The sequence below is a fragment of the Crocodylus porosus genome, unplaced genomic scaffold (assembly GCF_001723895.1).
Source record: "Crocodylus porosus isolate Cpor-Errol unplaced genomic scaffold, CroPor_comp1, whole genome shotgun sequence".
In the NCBI taxonomy this organism is placed as follows: domain Eukaryota; kingdom Metazoa; phylum Chordata; order Crocodylia; family Crocodylidae; genus Crocodylus; species Crocodylus porosus.
In genome coordinates, this window is record NW_017728950.1 from 3,779,361 (window position 1) to 3,802,339 (window position 22,979).

At 38.9% G+C, this 22,979-nt stretch overlaps 1 protein-coding gene across 2 annotated transcripts in view; it reads right to left on the reverse strand.

Annotated features, from left to right (window-relative positions):
* The window catches only part of LOC109323448 (contactin-associated protein-like 4), a 421,861-nt gene that overhangs the window by 80,238 nt on the left and 318,644 nt on the right, over window positions 1-22,979 (reverse strand). For both annotated transcript variants that reach the window (XM_019555012.1, XM_019555011.1), the window contains exons 10-12: window positions 20,668-20,839; window positions 14,528-14,634; window positions 9,998-10,117 (exon numbers count right to left, since the gene is read on the reverse strand). In XM_019555012.1, the coding sequence (XP_019410557.1) occupies window positions 9,998-10,117; window positions 14,528-14,634; window positions 20,668-20,839 (399 nt within the window). The remainder of the gene's footprint in view (window positions 1-9,997; window positions 10,118-14,527; window positions 14,635-20,667; window positions 20,840-22,979) is intronic.

Consider the following 22,979-nt stretch of genomic DNA (forward strand, 5'->3'; position numbering starts at 1 on the left):
AAATACCTGTTTTCTAAATGCCACATGGTCTAAGGGGAAAATCCCAGTGACTCCATTATTGTTACTTTGCAAAGGTTAGCTTCTGTGTAAAAAGACACACAGTTATACCCAAGTTTTCATTATCTGAAGAACATGTGGAACTAGGTCTTTCTAATAATTTGATTTTATCAGAGAATTTACATCAACTGCCAGGACTCATCTTTCTATTGCCCAAAGAGTGGGCATATTGAAGAATTACTTGCAATTATATTCATTGTAAGGCATAAATAGGAAAGCAGGTGCCTCCAACAACCCCAAACACAGATGGTAATCAGTATTTTTGCTGGTGCTTTGTGGGTAAAAGACAAAGGCCATATTAATCATTAAATACAATCCTATTCCCCATTACATAAGAGTCACAAAACCTCTGTGACATCTAGATGCTTTACACTCTTCCATTTTGGCCTAAAAGATCCCTAGATATCTGGATGTGAGCTGCGGTACATGCTCAGAGCAATTCCAAATATCTACTCAGCTGTTTAAATATGTGTAAGTGTGGCAGGACGGTCCCTAGGGGTGCCGTGACCTCCCCTAGCGCCCTTGCCTACCGTGCCAACCTGGGTTATGAATTCACCCTCTATCTCGCCTGCCACATCTTTGATCTTATTATTATTATTAATGGGAGGCTGCCTTCCTGCACTCCTTGGCACGGGGCCGGTCTTGCTATACCGGGGTTCTGTTCTATTCCCTGCGCTGGTCCTCTCTCGGGGCCTACCCGATATGCTCGCCCCCTCTCCCAGGCCTGCTCAATATATGCGCCCGCCCCTGGGGCCTCTCTCAGACTGCGCCCTTTTGCCCTCCCCGGGTTTCTCAGTGGGCTTACTCCCCTCTCGGGGCTTCTCAATTACAGGCAGTGCCCAACTCGGGCCTGCCTCCCATATGTCCCACGGTCACCCACACTCAGGCCTGTGCCTCGCGCTTCCCGTGGTCTCGAGGCCTCAATGGGCTTGCTCCCCTCTCGGGGCTTCTCAATTACAGGCAGTGCCCGACTCGGGCCTGCCTCCCGTACATCCCGCGATCACCCACACTCAGGCCTGTGCTTCGCGCGTCCCGTGGTCTCGAGGCCTCAATGGGCTTGCTCCCCTCTCGGGGCTTCTCAATTACGGGCAGTGCCCGACTCAGGCCACGGGATGTATGGGTGACCATACATCCTGCGGTCACCCACACTCAGGCCTGTGCCTCGCGTTTCCCACGGTCTCACGCACACTCAGGCCTTGTCTCCCGTGCTTCTCATGGTCCTGCCCTCACTGGGGCTTCACTCACGCTTCCCACGCTCACGCGCTCCTTGCCCTCACCGGGGCCTTGCTCGCGCTTCCTGTACTCGCCCGCACTGGGGCCCACCCGCACTGGAGCCTTCTTTGCCCAACTTGGGCTTCCCAGAATTGGGGCTCAGGTGGTCTTAGCTTTACCTGGCCCCCAGACCCACCTTCTCAGGCCTACGCCTCACTGGGGCTCTTCCCAATTGGGGTTTGTCCTGATATCGCCCCCACTGGGCTGGGATACCCCACTAACACAGCGCCTCCTGCAGCACTAGGAACACCCACACCTTACTGGGGAGCTCCTAATGAGGCCTCCTCCACCCCTACAGCCTCGCCCGGTCCTCCGGTGTTACTCAAACACCGCAAACAGAAACTCAAGACCATAAGCCTACCGGCTGAAACACAAAATAAGCCTCCTGGCTATAACCTCTGTTCAACACCACCCTGGCTACTCTCTGTCTCCCTGTCAGGGTTCATTCCACTGCGTGTCATGATGCCGATGCCGATGCCGATGCCGATGCCGATGCCGATGCTCTGCTCTGCTCTGCTCTGCTCTGCTCTGCTCTGCTCTGCAGCAGAGCTTCCTGCTATTCAGGCTGCCAGAGGGGAACTGGCTCTGGCCTTAGCCTTCTCTGCTTATAAAGGCCAGGCCCTGCCCCCTGGTAGTCAGCTGACCCAATTAGTTGCCATAGCAACTGGCACCTGCTGCCCTAATCAATGGCAGCTAAACCCATTTACTACTATCCCGTAGCAGGCAACCTAGTGCCCTGCTACAGTAAGACATTGGTTCTCAACCTTTTTAGGCTACAGGCATTGCTAGACAGACTCAAGGCATCCCTTAATAGACCTAAAGCAGCCCATCAGAAAATGCCAGCTATTAGTTTTTACTTATTTTTTGCCTACAGAAAAAATAGGGAAATTTTTCTTTTGCAGAAAACTCAAAAGGACCACAACAGGTCAGAAGTCAGAATGTTTTTCACACTATGGATTGCTATTTAAAATCTTTGGGTTTATTTTGTGAATCATGTTTACACCCTTAACAGCGCTAACATTGAGTGGTATCCCATAACACTGTTGTGGTTAAGAATCTCTACTCTGTTGGAGTCCAATTATGTCTAGAAAATATCACTTAAATTTACACCCGGGCTCTCCAAATACCACCAAATTTGCATTGCAGAGAATACCCACAATTGTCACCTCACAAATCTCAAAAGGGCTTTCACCCAACACGGACATTCTTCCAGAGAGATAGTTCACACTTCTGAAAGAGGCACTTGGATACCACATGTAGAATTGTTGCAGTGCAAAAAGAAAATCCCCATGAATTGCAGACCATTAGTTACAACATACCACCCTTCCCTGTAACCTATGCAGAAAATCCTCAAACAAATGCATCCATACTAGAAGACCCAGTTTTTAAAGAGATCTTTCCAGAACCACCTGTCCTAGTCTTTATTTAAGCACTGAACTTTGCTAGCCTCATCACCAGAAGCAAACTTCTTATGACCCGAAACATACCAAATGGATCCTGACCATGCCAAGATAAGAAATGTATAACCTGCCAACACATCTCCACCAGTCCCACAATAACGACACCCCACTGAACTATCACCATCACCATTCCTGGATCTTACACATGCACCTCCAGAAATGTAATATATCTTATCCCGTGCACCAAATGCCCTGATGGAAAATATGTAGGAGAAACCAAACAAACAACAACTTCATACCAGAATAAATGCACATTGAAAATCCAAAAACATCCAGTTACCTGCGAGTTCCCACTTCTCCTTCTCAAAAGACAATTACTCCCTCTACAATTTCTCAGTTCTAATCCTCAAAGGGAACTTACAAAACTTCTTTTGTAAATGAGCCTACAAACTTCATTTCATAAATCTACCAGATACAAAAAAGCATGGTCTTAATAATTTAGACATTGGATTTATGACATATTACAACCTGCCTGACATCTAACACACTAGATAACCTGCCTGTTATCTGAACACTTGGGTTACTTCACACTTTTCCCTCTCATCCCCCTGCCCCATCTCTACCTTTTGTCTTGCAAACTTCCATTCAGTTGCATCTTCACAGACCTCTTGTTTATTTTGGCCTCTTTTCTACCTTGGAGAACTCATAACATCATCCCACTGCTTGAAGAAGGGTGTTTGTGCCCAAAAGCGTGCAAAGAACCTTCTTCCACTATTTAGTTGGTCTAATAAAAGATATCACATCTATGCAAAGAACTTGCCTACTTAAATCCTTGATTCCTTAAAAAAAAAAAAAGTACATCAAGATCCTGAAAAGGGAGGAAAAAGAAGGAAGAGAAAGGGCAACCCAAGGAATGGCTTACTGGTTAGATCATTCCCCAGGGAAATTTAAGGTGTTCTGTACTAAAAAGTCTGTGAATAAAATTCATAAAAAGCCTTGGGATTAGGGGCCTGCGCTTGCACCTGTCTCCCTTCATAGAGCATGCCCACTGCTCTGGGATACAGAATCTGACTTCATCTTGAATGATCTTCTGGCTCCATGACTCTACCCATTATAAAAAAGGACCAGGTTCAAGTAAAAGGGATGAAGGATACCTTTAGCCATGCCTAGTAGTATTTTCCTAGTAAAGAGAGATGTGATTTCAAGATTGACTGAGGTCTAGAATTCAGTCTCTCTGACCAGTGACAAGTTCCTGGTTTACCTGGAAAGCTGCTAGACCCACAGCCAGAACAATTAAGCCATAAGGTACAAGCCCACTAACCTTTCCACTTCTATCTATCAATTATATACACTGCTAGATTTGTTCTAGAAGGTCATTTCCTATCTGATCAATCCAAACCAGCTGGACATAACAGAAGTACATTAAGAGGACATAACATAAGATGCTCAAAATCTGCCCATCGGAAGAATAGGAGAACTATATGCCTTTTCGGGCAGTATAGGATCATCCTATGAAGACTTGTAAGGTTACTCACTGGCATAATGGTAGAGCTATATATCTCCTCAGAGAAAGGATCACATTTGGTTGCCCAATGAGAGAATGGAAGACCTGTGAATCTCCACAGTGAAGTAGGAATGAACTCCAGAGCTGTGACATACTTTCTGAGCTAACCTTAGCAAAGTCTTAGACATCTTGGAGGTGAAATTGGATCAAGGTCAAAATTTCATTCTTGCCTAGAATATTTATTTTTTGAACAAGTGTAAAATTTGTTATTTCTCCTCCACTCCTACTGCCAATGTGTTCCCCAGAGATCCTTGGTAATAGAGGGAAATCATTGTGGCACAATCATGTATCAAGATTCCATTTCTGCAAGGTCCTTCCTCCTCAATGCTTCCAATATAAATACAGTTTGGATGTAAATGATTATATCAATAGTTAAGCAAAGTAAGTTCTAAATCATGGAATAAATCCTATCCTTACAATGGGCAGTAAAAAACTAAAACATGTCGGTTGGATAATTACAATCTAGCCCATGTAGGACTTCACACCGCTTCACAAAGAGGATAGAGGAATTGGAGAAATCAGAGGAAATGAAAGGATATAAATGGTGGAGTGGTAGGAAACACAGCTTTTTCACTAGGATATTTTCATAGAATCTAGCTTTTGCTTTGCATGAGCAAGGAAAATCCTAGAATTTAAAGCTGAAGGAATGCTAATAACTCAACTAGCCCATGCCTCTACCACTGCAAAAAATCTAAATATCTGTATGCGATAGTTTGAAAGCTACATATACTAATTTGAGCACAGAGTATCCTATGTTGCATAATGACAGCTTATTATGTATGATATATTATTAAAGATTTCAGGTTTTACATTTGATTGTAAGTTATTCCAGGGAGATTTTTCTCTCTCCACAGTTACAAACTGTGCATATATCCTCTTAACCTTCCTCTCATATTAATTCTTTTTTTCATTTGAGCAAAGTAAATACATCAAGTGGTATACTAAGGTAGGCATAAGATGATTGGGTATTTTTTTGCTGAGCTATCTCCATGATTCCAATGAAAGAAAAATTATATGCTTGTACCTGTTCATACTACCTTGCTTCATACAGCATAATTACAGATATATGCATAATTTAATTCTAGCAACCAAAATGCTCTGAAGGAAAGGAATCATTAAAACAGTAGAGTGATGAAATCACTAGAAAAAAATTATGAAATTATAGGGAAAATAGACTCATGATGCATATTAGATAAGTTTGACAATAAATGATGAATACCTTCCTTCAGCTGACATTCTTGTACTTTCTGGGAACACTTAAACGCTACATATTCTTTTTTTTTTTTTATTAACAAAAACTATTCTTCTCTCAAATGAATAGGGTAGAACATAGGTTTTGCTTGACTATTAGCCAGTGTCTTCTTTGACTTTAAAACTAATTTATTACAGCTAACTATGGGCTTGACCAGGAGAATTTAGATACAGATACAGATATGACCAGCAAAGAGGTTTTTATCATGTTTTTCAAGTCGGATCCGTCCCCAATCTAAACATCGCTCCCAAAAGAATGACTCCACAAACTTCTGCTAAGCTAATATACTGGGTGGGAGTGAAACAGAGATGCATCTTATATGTGTTGTAATTTGTTCCTCCTTTGGGGCTGTATGATCTTTATTACTGTCCCCTTCATACAACCCTCTGTTTTCTCCAGTAGGTCTGGAGGACCAGGTTCTATAATCATCCCACAATACACAATCACTTCAAGCATCCCCTCACTGTGGGCTGAGGCTAAATGAGACGAATTAACCAGTTTAATTGATCTGGCTTGTAACTCAAATTGTAAGATTTTAAAGTGAATGGTTGTGTTTCTCTGTGTGTAGCATAATTATGTCTCAATAAAAGTAAGACATACATAATCTACCTGTGAAATGGACTCTCCCAAATTTAGATCCCTTCTATTGTACTTGTATTAGGGGTGGCAAGATGAGTTTTAGAATATTTATATTTCAAGAATATTCTCACATTAAGGCTGCCATTGAGTCATACACCCCACACAATGATAGGGTTAACAGCAGTCACTGTGCTTGAGGACTGCAGAGACAGTCCCTTCCATATACTTCTGGGGATGGAAAATAGACATTAGCAGAGGTGAGAAGTAAGGAATTGCACCCTTTTGCCTATTCAATGGTGTCATTGATTCCTTCTCAAGTTTCAGAGAGTAAAAACTGTGCTCTAAGCTGCTGGAGGTCTGTGACTATCTGACCTAAATATGTAAATATCTATATTTTCCCAAGAAGCAGAGATGAGTGAGCTGGTTGCTTGTTAGCTCTGATTTGTGTCAGCTGAGTCAAGTTTAGAATCAGGTGTACTGCATATTTTGGTGCCTATGCCCAACTTAATTTTAGTAGATGTGAGAACTATTAATCACCCTCTTTCCTTGCTGGCTTTGCACCTGAGATAAGAACTCTGCCACTGTCTTAATTTTTTCTCACAATATTCTTCATGTTGAACCTATTTGCAGGCGTTGAATCCCATGGGGATTTAATCAATATTTACTTCTAACTATTCACCTGTTCTGGAGATATATCCTTTATTTCCTGTATTTCTTGTAGGCTGGGAGCAGCTAGCACTAAAAGGAAATTCAGGGTAAGAAAAAACTCACAGGAGAAGGATGTGTAGAAAAAAACTACAGGAGGCATCCAGATACTTATCTGAAAATTTTTCGCTAAAATCAGTCTATCCAGATTTCTTATCAGCATTTGTAAATGTCTAACCAGAAGAAAGGATTTTATTTTTCATATGCTGATACTGTTGGGAAGCAGCAGATGAAAGCAGGAGTCTCTTTCTCTCCCTTTTAAGCAAATAAATATCAAATAAAAAAGATTCCAGGAGAAAAGGGCAGCTTTTGTACTCACTTCCCCATCCCCTATTAGGAGAAAAGTAAAGATTCCAGACAAAAGAGGAAAGACCAGTTTTCAGTTACAAAGTGTTGCCATCCTAATTGACACTTTGCATCCCAGGCTTATGCTTTTGAAATTGACCTCCAAGAGGTCTCCCAGAGCACCTCCCTTCCAGCTGCCTAAGAATAAAGTCACATGAATGTCCATGGCACAACAGTGCTGCAAGAAATGCGGGCATCTGCCTTCACTGACTCTGGTGGGAAAAAGGGAATACTAGTCATGAGGAACATGGGAAGAAAACAAATATAGAAGATTTATCCTGTCACGTTGCATCTCTAGATGAAGAACTGATCAATGAGGTTTGCTTAATGTGTTGAATAAAGAGTGACTGATGAAAACATTAGCAGCTGTTCCTGGATACACGAGGGTAAATCAGACTCTACAGTGTACCCTGGAGAATCAGTCCCAGTTTAAGATCACTGGAGTCTTCCTCTTACGATTTTCTTCTTTGTATGTCTTAAACCATTTACAATGAAGGTGGCATTGTATGATTTCTTTTGTCAAAGATCAGATAGTTACACTGGTGACCACGTTCTATACTACTCTAAAGTGCATGACCAATATGAGTTAGATCAGCAGTTCTGAACCAGGGGTACATGTAACACAGGAGATACGTGAAGCCTCATCAGGGGGTACATGAGATATATTTCATACATTCTCTAACACAAGTCAAAGGGCCTAAAAAATTAATTTCCCATTAAAAGGGGGTACATGAAGTCTCACTCTGAGACCAAGGGGTACGTCGACTGAAAAAGGTTCAGAACCACTGAGTTAGACTGTTGTATCAAAAACAAAAAAACAAAAATCAAGCAAGGGTTTGACCTGAGGAGGGACACGTTATGGCCAAAAGCTGTTCTAACATCTCTCCCAGCTATACAGTTGGTCCAAAGAAAGAGATCACCAAAAAAAATTTGCTTTTGCGTATTTCCTGAACCAGGACAGCTACTATAACACCCCAACCTTAATACTCAAAAAATCAAAGCACAGACTTTATTTTTTGAACCAGAGGGTATGTGTAGATGTTACATTTAGATCAACTTCACCAGAATTAGGTTGATCTAAGTGCCAGTTGGTGCAGATATTCAGACAGGTTAAATTGGGTAGAAGCTGGCAGGCCCAATCTAAATTAGTTCATATAAGCATGGTACCCTAGGGTTGGGAAAGCCCAGGCACTCACCCCAGACCCAGGGCTGTGTTCTTCCTAGCCCCTCAACCATGACTAGTCAGTATTTACCTCCCCCACATGCAGACCCACTAGCACATCCCCTGGACCTGCCCATCTGTCTCCCTGCCCCAAGTTATTTGCACAGGATTCCTAACATGGCTCCTGGCATGTGTACAAGGTGCTTCTGATCTACAGTCACATGGCTTAATGTAAGCTGCATGACCACACAGGGAGTGGCAAACATCTGCACATACCCAGAGTAACTGTCTGAGATATTCTGTGCAACATAAATTCCATCCCATTGACATTAATAGAAGTTTCAACTTACCTTTCATCATTTTCAGTAAAAGCTGTGGTAAAAAAAAGAAACCTTGACTCCTCTGAAAGTTACAACCTGTGTCACTTATTTACAGATCACTGATTTACCTATCAATACAGAAATCTGCATTTACCTGTTCAGCAAATGACACTGATTGAGATTTTCAAAATAATCTAGTGGATTTTAAATATCTAGGACTCAGGGTAGAAGTAGGACAATATTTATTTTATTGTTCCTTAGTATGCCTTCACACTGGTATCAAAAAACGAAACCAAACCCACTAAAACATGGTAAAAAATATTATACAAGTTGCAAAATCAGGTATTCAATGGAATGCCAAAATTAAAGTAGCTCATGGTCCATGTAAAACAGCATACAATTTAGGTTGTACAAAATTATATTACCATAAAATACAAAGCCAAAGGAAATATTTCTATTGCTTTTTCTGTTGTCTTTAAAGTAAACAGTTAATTTAAACAATATCTTCAGGGCTTACAGCTTTAATTTTACACTATTAAATCTAAATAAATAAATAAATAAATAAAACCTTAAGTTGAAAATTACTAGAAAACTGACCAGCATAAGAAAAGAAACTAATTAAAACAAAAAGAAAATGAGATAAAAAGTGAATGTGTGCTGGATTTTGAAAAGATTCAGCTTTAATGATTAAGGTTAATTGCAAGTATGCATAGCAATAGGAAAACTTGAAGTCAATTGGTCTAAATACTTGTATGACCCTGCAACCAAATACTAAGAAATGTGACAGCAGTTGTGAGGTGTAAATAATTGGAAATGAAAAAGGAATGCAGGTTTGTGAAAATGAAGCTGTAAGAGTCCTACTAGTTGAACCAGCCTTATCTAAAAGATTTATAACCCATCTGAAAGACAACGTTTAAAATCAGTATTCCTTATTCCAAGTGAAGGTCAACTCTAAATTATAATCTTTCATAAGGATAGGGGGAACAATCTGTAATTTTTCTCATAAAAAAATCACTTATTCCTCAGTTCCTATATGCCATTCAGAGAAGAGCTAACTTCACGAGACCACAGCTTTACAGAAAATGAACTTCTCTACAAATAGAGCACATATTCCATTTATGCTAGCACAATAGGAATGTTAACTTCACAGTCTGAGTCTCTTTTAATTCCTCTGATGTATTCTCTGTCCAGCATTCTGAGCTGAGTCACCTTCATTTTGCTGTGTATGTGTACATTAAATTCAGGAGGAAAAAAAGGCTTCTTCCTTGATTGACTGTATGTTTCTATATAATAAGTATGCATAGAGACCCAACTGTTTGTTAAGGAAGTTTATCACCTCACCTGTCATGTTGCAGTACACAAGAAACGGTCCCAAGGGGCCACTTCCATCTGAATCGATATAGTAAAAGCCTGAAGTGTTCCCTCTGTGCTTATAGGCTTCACATGATTGCTCATAGATGGCTGTAAAAGAACATCTTCCATCACAAATGTAATGGCATCATTTTATATTCTATTTGTGGCAAGGAAAAAATATGTTGGTGAGGGGTCACCTATACGATGGTTTATTCAAAACGAAGGAAAATAAGGGGAAAATCACACAATAAAATAAGCACTATTATTTGGCAAACACCATTTATCTTTATTTAAAGTGAAAATTTCCATAGGTATTTCTGAGGTTATCTTTTTGCTTCCTCAGCAAGGTATTGCAGGAATAGAAGAAAGAAAGTAGATGAATGGATATGACAACAAATGTGTAATTCCAAAATGAATAACATTTTGAGTAATATTTAGAAAATGCCTTTATTCAAATTATAAATGATTTAGGAAATAAACCTTAAATATAACCATTAGTCTTTAAAGTGACATAGCGCCCTACCCTCTGCTTGACTCCAAACTAACACAGCTAACCAGCTCTGTGTTCAACTTTCAAGATAAATAACCAACTGTATAACGTGAAAAACTTTGGGTCCAATTTAATGACAATAAAAGCCAATGGAAACCCTACCAAGTAAAGAATGTGGAGTTTGGAGAATACTATTTATTAGATCTGTGTGAAGCTTCAGTAGCTGATTCAATTCAGAGGAGATTCTGTCCAATTCAAGGACTGAATCTCCAAATCCAAATCAAATCAGGAAACCAATTAAAAGCTCTGAATTGATTTGAAGCATCTGAATTGATTTGGAAAAGGATTTGGAAATGATTTGGTGATTAGGCCATAGACTAAACAGGGAGCTGATGCAGTTGCCTCCAGCTGGTAAGTCTGTTGGGGTTGGGGGAGTGGGGAGGGAAGGGGTATGGGAGAGGGAGGGATTGCGGCTGGGACTGGCTTGCTCCAGGCAGAAGGGGACAAGTGATAGCAGGGCATACCCCCCACTCCCAGCACTGCCGCACCCTCCCCCCCGCACCCTCCTGTGCCAGCTGGTAAGTGGTGACAGCACCTGCCCCACCATGGTGGCTGGCCAGCATTGGCAGCACTCACTGCCGTGCGTGGACTGGCAAGAGGCTGCAGTGCCCACCCCACCACAATTTTCCACACCAGCTGGCAAGTGGTGGCAGCACCAGCCCCACCACCCCAGGTGGCAAGCATTGCCAGTGCCCATCTCTCCATGCCAGCTGGCAAGCACCCACTCTCCTGTGCTGGCTGTCAAGCAGCAGCAGGGCAGAGTCTCCACTCCAAGCTCTGAGGCAGGCACAGCAGTGCTGGGAGGAGGGACTCTACCCTGCTACCACTTGCCTAGCCAGTGCAGGTGGGGGCGTGATGCAGGCATGGCTCACTCCAGGCAGAAGGGGGCAAGTGGCAGCAGGGCAGAGCACCCACTCCGAGTGTTGTCGTGTCCACATCCCTCCCCTCCCACCCCACTCCTTGAGTAACATGCTCCCCAACCCTGGCTGGGCAGCTTGTCTCAGCCCCAATCCCTCCCTCCCCCAACCCCAACGGACTTATCAGCTGGAGATAGCTGCGTCAGCTGCCTGTTTAGTCTACGGCCAAATCTCTGACGAGGCGCCAAATCTTTCAGATCTGATTCGGCCGAATCAAATCAGGACAGTGATTTGAATGTCCAATTCAAATCACTGTCCTCTGAATTGGCCAAATCCAAATCTGAAGCGAATACTTGCTGCTTCGCACAGGCCTACTATTTATTTTTAGTTCTCTGAATGTTGCACTACAGTTGGATCATAGTCATATTACTTTAGCTCAATTATATTGAAAGTAAGGAAAACAAACAGCCTCATTAGCTAAATATTACCTGCCCCTGCTGGAATACCCAGAAGGTGCAGATAGGGTCAAGATTATAATGCCTTACAGTAAATAGCCTTAATTTAATTTTTACTATGGCAGCAGAGGCAGTAGGTGATGGTGTAACATGATGTTTATTAGGAATTTTCTACTAGGACTAGTAATATTCAACATTATAGTCCCTTGATAGTAGCATAGTACCACACCTCACAATATTCCCACTGGTCCAAACTTCTAGGCCCTTTACACTGAGTTTCAATGTTTATTCAGTAACTAAAGGATTATAATCTCTTTTCTTCAATTACACAGAACTGAGGTTATTAATACTCCCCTCTCCCCCCTGAAACACACACACACTTTAAATGTGGAATCATTACTACACTATTGTAACCAAAAAGTAACAGGATTGACTTCTAAACTACAGCAACCTTCATAGCATAGTGACAGTCTGCCTCAGTGATTCACTATTAATATAATACCAAAATTAGTCACATACCATGTCAAAAAATTAGCTTTCCAAAATGGGGTTCATGTCTTAAGTAGAGGTATGGAATTTTTCTGAACAAAACAGAAGCATGGGGATCTGTAACATGGCTGCTACTTTTTTTTCTTCCACTCCCTCCAGTGGCCACATGGAAGGAAGAGCAGATTCCAAGAGGGACTGATCCAGCGGAGGAGTGCAATGGTACAGTCACACTCTTTTGATTCCTGATCTACTTAGAGTTTAAAACCAACTGCCTGCCAGCAACAGAAGTGGCATTTCTATTCAGGCTGCTGAGGGAGTCAACTAACTTCATGACTCCTTGTAATCTGTCCCATTAATCTCTCTTCACTCAGCAGGTGTTAACAACCCTCTCTCCTGTTAATGGCTGTGATATTCAGCTAATCAAACTGTCCTTTCTTCTGCAATTTTTGGTGTCTGATAGGTACTCTGGGTTTCTCTCTTTCTATTTCATGGCCCTGCAGACTATTTTTAACTCTTTTCAGAATCCTAGACCTGCTGATGGAGTCCAGGCTTCAGCAGGAGCTATAGTTTCTTGACTGAGTACCTAAGAGCTGCAGACAATTCACCTGTGAAAGCATTAAAACTAGTTTTTGCCTGAGCAGAAAAGGGAGGGTGAGTGAGTGGAAGATTAGGCCCTGTCCCTGCTCTATGCAACCAGAACTCTGAAACTTCTCTTTTTTTTTCATTTTGCCTTCCCAGTAATAAGACGCATTTCTTATTTTGGGGCCATGAAGCATACAAGAAATACAGTACATTCTGCCTATGTTTCAACATAAATATGAACAAAAACATTTTAAACATCTTATAAATACACTTTTGGTGTAATATAACAACCATTAGACAATAAGCCTTGGCATCCATTTTTGAAGCCATCATTAATTTACTATATAATGAATCAAATCATATTCCTCGTCTGTTTTTGTCTTGTTGTATTCTAACATCATACAACAGGAGCTGTTGGTTGCAATGATTTCTGAAAGTTCATTCATGTTGCCCACTCCAGCTCCCTTAACATTTTACTTAATTCATAAATCTAGAAGCTACTAATTACTGTATTGTATTGTTTCTGTTTCCTCTAAAATCTAAAAGTTGGAGACTGTCCTTTTAAAAGTCATAGCTTAGATTTCAAGAAGTAGGTTTTAAAATTATGAGAACTGCCATAGGCCCCAGAACTCTGCGCATATATCCCTTATATGAAAAGCACCAATTATATGCTATGCAGGTTATGTATATTGTTTTAAAACAAGTTTAATTAGCACATTTGTTTCTTTTCGATACAGCAATGTGTTGACCGAGATCTGAGGAAGGGTGTATAGGTATCCAAATGTCTGTCTAATAAAATATATAACACAAAAAATCCTTGCCTCTCATATTTTTCCTGGATGATCCTGGTTGCTATATCACCACAATACTGCTAGTGTGCCACTTGACATTTTTTCCTTTCTTAGGAAATACACATTCAGAACCTTGGAGTAAGGACCTGGATTACGAAATAGTCCCAATAAATAGAATTAAGTAATGGACTTGGTGCTCATCTCATAGGTGCCATTGTTATGGATCATCTTCTGTGGGGTACATTATGCTAATGTAAAACAGGGCTCAAACCATAAGCAGCTTATGTGTATTGTTTTGATTCAATTATGTATATTTTCTAAAGTTCTCCCTTTACTGGGGGAACTCCAAGTGAAAAACCATCACTGTGGTATGCTTGATAGACTGAGTTCCCTGATTCCTTTCTCATATGTCAGGTTTAGCCCATTGCCATTCTATTGGAGTTATTCTGCAATTGGGTTCTGAACTGAAAAATGACTTAAGCATGTGTTAATGTTCACTGACTTCAAAACTAAGCATTCACTTGAAGCTTTGATATGTGTGAACATAAGTACATAACCAACATTTTAACTAAATGAAAGATTCATCTGCACAAAAATGGAACACAATAAGATTTTCAATAAGTCTTGCAATACTAAACTATTTAGGGACTTTTCAAAGCTCCTTTTAAATCAATGTTGAATATCTTTGTTAATATTAACAAGACCGACAATTCTTTGAATATAAATATAATCTTGCATTACTATAAAATTACCATCCCAAGTAAAACAGTAGAAATAAAGCATCTCAGTCTTACAGTAATGACAGGTAGCCCCCATGTAGCCTGTATTTGTACAATTGCAGTAGAAGCTGTTCCAAGACTGTGAACATTCACCACCATGTTCACAGTAATTAGGCAAACACCTAAAAAAAAAAAGGAACATAATCACTTATTATACCACTACCTAATAATTACAGTAGTATATCTATCAAAACATGAGAGCCACCTTTGTGACAAAAGTGATACTAAAGGCAAAAAGTTGAGAAATAAGAAGAATATGCATTAATCCTGTAGTAATTCTGAAGGAGAGCATCAACAGAAAGCTGGGGAAAGAGTAACTTTATTACCTAGATATTGGATTTCTCATACATTAAATAACTGCCATTTAAAGCAGCTGTTCTTCAAGGGTAAATATCAGTGGGAATTATATTTAGAGTTACTTTTAATTATTTGTTTTTCCGTGCTGTATAAATAGGTCCAATCATCACTTATTACAAATATACACTTCCTCTAATACTAATGGTGACTATATGCACTCTCTGTAATTGGCATTCAACACCTGTTCTGCACTCTTATGCAACATCTTGCCTCGTATGTATTTCAGTCATGATTTTGATTCCTTTTACACCTTTTATTTTGACAAATACATTGTTATCTCCAATCCGTAACTCATTTATGTGGTCTTCGTTTATATTGACTCCTTGTCCATTTCGATTTATCTTTCTAATAGTCTTCACAAAATGAAAAGCTTGGGTGCAATTGACGATGTTTGAATCAAGTTTAATATAATTGGAGACAATTTAAAGTATAATTAAAACCTTTTAACACTGAATTTTAGACCTTTCCTCTCTTGTTGGCTTTATAGTAGAACGCAGTGACTAGCTAAGTGAAAGTATTTCTATTCAAATTGCAAGGGAAATTGCAACACTGTCTGAAATGAGATTTACAATCTAGTGCCTTTTTCTGAAAGAACCAACATCTTTGCAAAGAATTTGTACTGATGCTGCTACAAAATAGGGGTAATATCTAAATGTACACAGCACAGTGCTTGGTTTAAAATGCAAACAACAGCAGAGGAGTGGATCGGGCATTTGCCATATAGTACTTGATAACACACTTTGAGTGCATGATATCTACAAATGATGTGTAACTTAAGAAATAAAGCACTAGACTGGAGATAATCAAAAGTTAATCTTCAAATTAATGCACTGACTCAGAACAGAAACACACCTTTTCATGGAAGACAGGATACAGGACTTTATAAATCAGTTATCTTCTGATAGAAATCTTTTTTAAATAATCTGATTCCTAAAACTGCAAATTATGGGAAAAGATACCAATATGTAAAGAACATGTACAGAGACCTGAATTATTTTTGTTAACTTCCTCTCAGGTACAATTCTATTTGGAAACTTTCTGAATGCTGGAGATCTCAACTCTATAGATGAAACCTTTCATCGTATGTCCTGTATAGCACACTGCTGCCAAGACAGCAAAGGTAATAATTCTCAATGGGCTATCCTATACCTCTGCGTAGAGGCTAAAGTAATTATGACAGATGCATCTGGCATTCTCTCTTCAGAGACCAAATGTGCTCACTTTGAAAGGCATTTAAGATGACATTTTGTCCTTTGGAGCTATTTTGGGGATGGCTTGTGTATAATTAGTATTTATTAAATATAGTAATAAATTGATAAAGGATCAGAGAGAAGAACACTGAGGAGAAATATTTGCAGAGATATGTTTATATGTTCAAGGGTTATATGGACCATGAAGTAACCTAGACAACAATCATATAGTAAAAAGGCTAAAGTGGAAGACCAAATTAAAGGTAATAACTAGAAACAGTAATTTTTAAAAAGTCCTACAAAAGAAGGGATTGAAAAGATTATGTAAACAAAATATTTTATCTGTCACTTTTTCAATTTTCTTAGAAAACCAACATTGAACAGGAAGCAAAAATTGAGAAAATATGATGAAATGCAGAAAGAATTTGATGACAAATATTTTGGAGGTATTGTGAAGTACTGAATATTATGGAGATGGCAAATATACAAAAGATCTTCAATAACTGAATTGTTTGGAGTCTATTTTCCTACAGATACAAACACTAATTTCTGTTACTGTTGATAGGTGTTAAATGTAAAAATCTTTTGTTCTTCAGAAGAGATCATTAGAGTTAGTAGTTCGATTTCATCTATATATTACTAAGGTATAAATTGTTATAAGCTCACATCTTGGCCAATTATCTCTCTGTTTGCGGTTGGAAAAGTAGACTGATACTATACCCATTCCTTTGAGAGAAAAGACATACTGAAAGGGATCAGTGGTATAGAACAGCTAAATGTGTTGACAGAATATTTAATGATTGGAAGAAAAAAGAAAAACCTTTGATGATAGACTCAATCTATTCTCAAAGTCTGACACAAAGACTTAACCCATCCACTGCAATGATAGGTTTAGAAAAATTGAATTGGGAACTGGTAAGTAAGCAAAGCAGAAAGAGTAAAGTGTGCACTTAAATATGGATCTAGGGGAAGATCGATAACTATAAAGACATGTTTTGCTTGATACTTTCTGTCCAGACACATGGAAAATACGTGGACAAGGGAATACTTGCAAATAGATACTTTGGCCATATAGTACCACTGGTGTGTTACAAAACAGAGGTTAACAAACCTTACTATAGTCAGAGGCAAAGGAGTACATAGGTATTCAACTGGGGTTTGAAATGACATACAGAATTAGTTCAAAGAAAGACATACAGGAAAGGTGTTCCAGAAGCTGGGCTCCAACAAGCACACGATTTATGGGATTGTGTACGTAAAATGAAATACAGTTCCTGGGATAAACTATACACGCCTGTCCAGAGTGAATGCTGAAATATGGAGCCAGTATAAGAATGGATAAAAGATACTGTACTGCTTTGTACACATGAGAAGGTGAGAAGCAATACACTGAAAGTGCCAGGTCATTTGAAAGCTAGGGAGATTATGGAAAAAGGAGTTGTAATAGTCAAGAATAAAAGAGTCCAGGATTAAAGTAGCTGAAGAAGAGTAATTCAATGACTGAGATGAGGACCCATTCTTTTACCACTTTGTGTGTCACTAAACATGAAAGACCATGAACCACGGTAATGAACTATGATGGTTATACAAACTGAATAGAAAGAGTTAATACAATATCAGAAAAGCAGTAAAATTCCAAATGACTTGAAAAAGACTGAGACTAAAGAGTTCAAGTGACTTATGCAGTTCTGTGTGGGAAAAATATAAAATTGGTGATACCAGACATAAAACAAAAAGGGTAACAATCTCCATATGCTATAAAGATTCAGGGAGATAAGGATCTAGGGAAGAGGTAGATACAAATCTAACACCTCTGGCATAGTATTTAACAGCAGCATAAAAAAGTAATCAAATGGTAAGGTGGATAAATGAGGTACAACATATAACTCTGAAGAAATTTAGCTAGCACTGTATTAGAGACAGGAAGGTGATGTTTGGAATACTGGGAATATTTCTGGTCTTTAATATAAATAATATATAGCAGTACTTGATCAGGCATACTGAAGAGAATGCAAAGGACCTGAGGATGTAAGCAAGGGCCGTCTTAGTTATTTTAAATAGTTAAGAAATGCAATTTTGTATTTAATAGGGAAGCCATAATTTACAAGAACATACTTTGGAAGGGAATGATTATTTTAAAAGTACCTAGTCATAAAATAAATTTAAGCCTCTACTTCAAAGCAAAGGAACTACTTAGTATCAACTATATCATGGACTTGAGAGGACAACTGGGCTATTTTCCATCCTGACACTATCAGACTACCCCAATTGTTTGGCTTTAAGTACTACAGTGTTTCACTAAAGTTTATATAGCTCACATATTACCTTGTTTGACCTGCACACAATTTGTCTCCCAATTCTTCCCTTTTATTGCATAAAAAAGGATCAAGTGGCTTATTAGATATGGTGATAGTAGTTTGAATCTAGAACTGTAAGAACAGCACTTTCAAAATTAAGGGGGCAGGGCATGAAGACATGGATGTGATGGGGAGAGGAAGTACAGAACAGAAAAACTGGAATATTAGAAGTATAGGATGAGGTAACATTGAATGGAGGGAAAAAAATAAGGTAAAAAAAGAGAGAAGCGTGAGATACTGAGACTAAAAAAAACTGTAGGTATGATTTATACCTTGCGTTGGGTTCCATAATGGAATTTGGAGCTCAGTCATCAAGAATTCAGATGTTAAAATTCATAATCTGTTCCATGGGGATTTTGCTTTGACTTCAGTGGAGACCTCAAAGTCATCCAGTATCATAGGCAAAGGGGTGTGGAAACGTCAACTGCCACTGCAGGGTTGGCCATACCCAGTCTCAACCTCCCTCAAACCAGGGCGGGGCAGACCACACCAAGCAGCAGCAGCAGCAGCAGCAGCAGCAGCAGCAGCAGCAGACTTTTTTTAAAGTTCCCAAATCAGGTAAGAGTTTTTCCTACTCTCCTCCCACTCTTCGTACACAGTCTCTTCACCTCCGTGCTCAACACCACCTCCTCTCCCATTCTCCCCGATCCCTTTTTCTTATGCCTCTGGGCTCTGGAAGGGGAAACCTGCCTCCTACTACCACTGTCCAAGTTGTTCCTTGTCCTGCTTCAGCTGAGGCTGCAAGGAGCAACTGTGCAGGAAACCAGACTCACCTGTGGACAGAGAGGTGGCAGCAGGCTGATTCCTCCACCCTCTGCCTACTCCTGAGCGAGCAGGGAACACCTGGAAAGACTAGGTAGGAAGGAAGAACTTGTCAGCTGCTGCTGCTGTTCTTGGCTAAGCCTGGCTCTCACACACACAGGCTGAAGTAGGGCAGCTGCTAAAGTCCGCTCAGGGACAGTAGCAGCAGTGGTTAAGGGAGAGGGGAAATATGGGGGGTGGAAAGAGGAGGAGACCTCTTTCCCCTTAAGTACCCCTGAGCATGAAGGAGAAGGGAGACCATGCCAGGGGGAGGGATACTTACCTGTTGCAGGGGCTTAGAAAAAAGTCCCTAGATGCTGCTTCTGCAGCATGGTTTGAAAATGAGGAAAGCATACCACCACATCCCCTCTGCATCCATCCCTCTCTAGAATGTGTCCCTAGCCCTCACTGAAGCTCAGAAAGTTCAGTAGTAAGGGTACTATCCAGTGAAAAATAAAGTACCAAGGGGGAAACATAGAAGTTAAAACTACATATTTTTAAAAGGCATTTTATGAGCATTTGGAGTAAAACTGCTGAGTCATGGATTTTCCAGATCTAACTTAGTTGAAGAGACAGTTTTGTTTTAAACAAATTTTCTGACCATCCTCTTTTTAGTAAAATTTGGAAAAGGATTAATAAAAGGAAATAATAGACTCTTTTGTTATTATGAAAAAGTCAAAACAGCACAGGTAATTGTTATGATTTTCCAGATAATACCCCATCAATGATCCAGGATGGATTAAAACGAACCTGTTATTGAGTAGAGAGCAATTTACAGCAATATATATGACAACTGAGTTCTGAATCTATTCAGAAGAGAGACTGATAGTTTTGATGAATCACATATAGAGTAGGTTTATGAAGGTTGGAATAATGTACAATAAACGGATCATTATGTTTTTTGAGGCTAAAGAAAATAAATTACTTAAAATCACAGAACAAAAATATTTTTGTTTGTTTTTTTAAAGACGAAAATTGAAATCTCTACCAACTTTATTACTTAGCAAATTTTCATAACATAGGGTGAATTTCCCTAGATGGCAAAATAGAATTGCCCCATTTTTACCACCTTCTGCAAGGACCGACTATAATAGGTAATATATTACCTAGGATCATACTTTTAAAAGAAAAGTCCAAAAGAAAACAGCATTGGACTCAAAACCACAGGAAGTTATTGTGGGTTTACCTTTATTCTACATATTTTTAACACTTTTAAACAATTCAAAAGTATGTAAAATGTTTTTAACAATATATACTGTGGTTTTATTTTTAAGTGACACAAAACAATAATAATGGTCACCTACAATAATGCACTGTAATTGTACCAGAACTTAGAGTACTTTTGTACGGAGAGTCAAAATAAGGTATTTTTTAAGAACTCTCTGCCTTGACAGCAGTTAAAAGTTTGAGAAAAATGCTTTCATAAATAAAAAATCAGGTTTGCCCTTACCTGTCTATAATGCCACACAGGTCTATCTGAAGGTCACTGAAATTACCAAGGGAGTTTTGCTGAATTGAAATCAGATCTACTGCTTTGTTACCAATGGAAATGAGTCTCATGCATCCTTGAAAACCAACAAATGGACTTTTACATTCAGAACCATTACCATTATTAGGACACCCTGAAACAAACAAACAAATAGAAACAATAGGAATAGATTACTCTTACAGAGATGGCTAACATATTTCAAAGGATTTTACATCTTCATGAGATAAAATTATGGGAGTGCCTTTGAATAGAAATTAGGTGCCTTTGGGCCTTGTGATATATTAAAGATGTTCAAGTGACTCTTCAGATGTTCTAAGGTAACTTTATAATAATAATTTCACAAAACACTGTGGTAAAATTTAAACCTCAATTTTGAAATTCAAATAAGGTTCATATTTTTGGAATCAAGATGTTCATGAACACAAGGGTATTATATTATTGGGTTATTATTGTTTTAGAATAACTCATTCACAATCTGCAATAAGCTAATTTTTACTCAATTATTATAATTTTAAACAGAGCCTATTATCTTTGAACATACAAATATACAGCCAATAAAATGCATACATTCAATCCATTGAAACTAAACTGCTCAGCAAACCAGTTGCCAATAGAAAAGAAAAGTAGTTATTGAATCATAGGTTATGAACACATTATGTAAAAACAGTTTTATTATTATTATTTTTCATAGAATCATAGAAAATTAGGGTTGGAAGGGACTTCAGGAGGTAATCTTGTCCAACTTCCTGCTCAAAGAAGGACCACCCCCAACTAGATCATTCCAACCAGAACTTCATCAAGCCGAGCCTTAAACTTCCAAGAATGGAGATTCCACCAACTCTCTCGGTAACCCATTCCAGTGCTTCACCACCCTCCTAGTGAGAGATTTTTTCCTAATATCCAACCTAAACTTACCTTTTTTTTTCAGGCAGTTTTATGGTATTCATTTACTTGGCTTGAAATACAATTGTTAGTTTGTTACTGAATAGCTAGCTATGTGACAAAATATGCTTTACTTTTTGTTTTCTGGCTTCATTTCAGGGGGCAATGTTGCTTACAAGAATGATTCACAAGGACACTGCTTTGATCTTAACTGAAAAGTATTGTCTCTTGGGTCACATAAGTCAAAGAGTTTCTTGTCTCATAGTGTTAGCATTCAATGACTGAAAGACCATTCTCTGTTCCATAGAGTTAATAGGTAGCTCATGCTGAGTTTTACTAAACAGGAAAATGAAATGACAATGGAAATGCAGAAATACATTACAGAGTGTGGAAACCAACATTAAAGACTCAACAGATTTTTAAAACTTAAAATGAAGAGCATGAAAAAAAGGAAAAAATAAAAACAGAGCAAGGTCCCCTAGTCAGGCAAATGACTTACCTCTCAACTCTCATTGCTTTCAGAGGTAGATGAAAATATTTAATAATCAGTATCGGATGCAAAATATTACAAGTTAAGGGCTTTTCAGGGTTCTAAGTGAGAGCAGAATTTGAAGCCAACACCTTACAAATCTGTTCCAGTATTTGTTGGTATACTATGTTGGTACATAATGCTAGAATAACGATAATAAGGCAAGTGTCTAGCTGAATGTCTCCAGTTAATTTTGCATTTTTGAAATAGACATAAATAATTAGTACAGTTCCATTCTTTGGCATTTTTATCCTAAGCTGAAATAATACCATTTTCTGCAACACCAACTGAATCCAGTTCCATATTCTTTCATATTCTCTGTCTTTTGAAACATTTTGTCTTCTAATCATGCTATGGTAAAGAATAAATCATTTGCATTAATATTAATGCCAGCAGTGTTAAGGCTTGTGGCCAGTGTACTAAGTTGTCCTATATCAAAGTGAAGAAAAGAATTCCATAAATTATGGAATTCACCCTATGTGCTTATGTATTTTTCATTAATCTCTCCTTGCCCTTACAGTTGCCAATCACTATTATCATTTCAAAGTACAAGAACTGAAAGATTCAGCATCTCCTTGACTCCTGCATGATCAGGGCTCGTGTTTGACATCATAAAGCTAAAGAATTTCCATACTAATTAAATATATTCTCAGCTAAGACTCTATAGTCCTAAAATACTTTATATTCCTAAGAAATTACATCTTTTCCACTGGAAGACATATTTTCATATTTTAACAATAGGAATGCAAAAACATTGTGCATATTTCAGCAACCTAAAAGTGAGAGAAGGAGAGAAGAAATTGAAGTAGTGAAATATGACAAAAAGAAAGGGTTTTTCAAACTCCAAAGCTTTTCAAAGGCC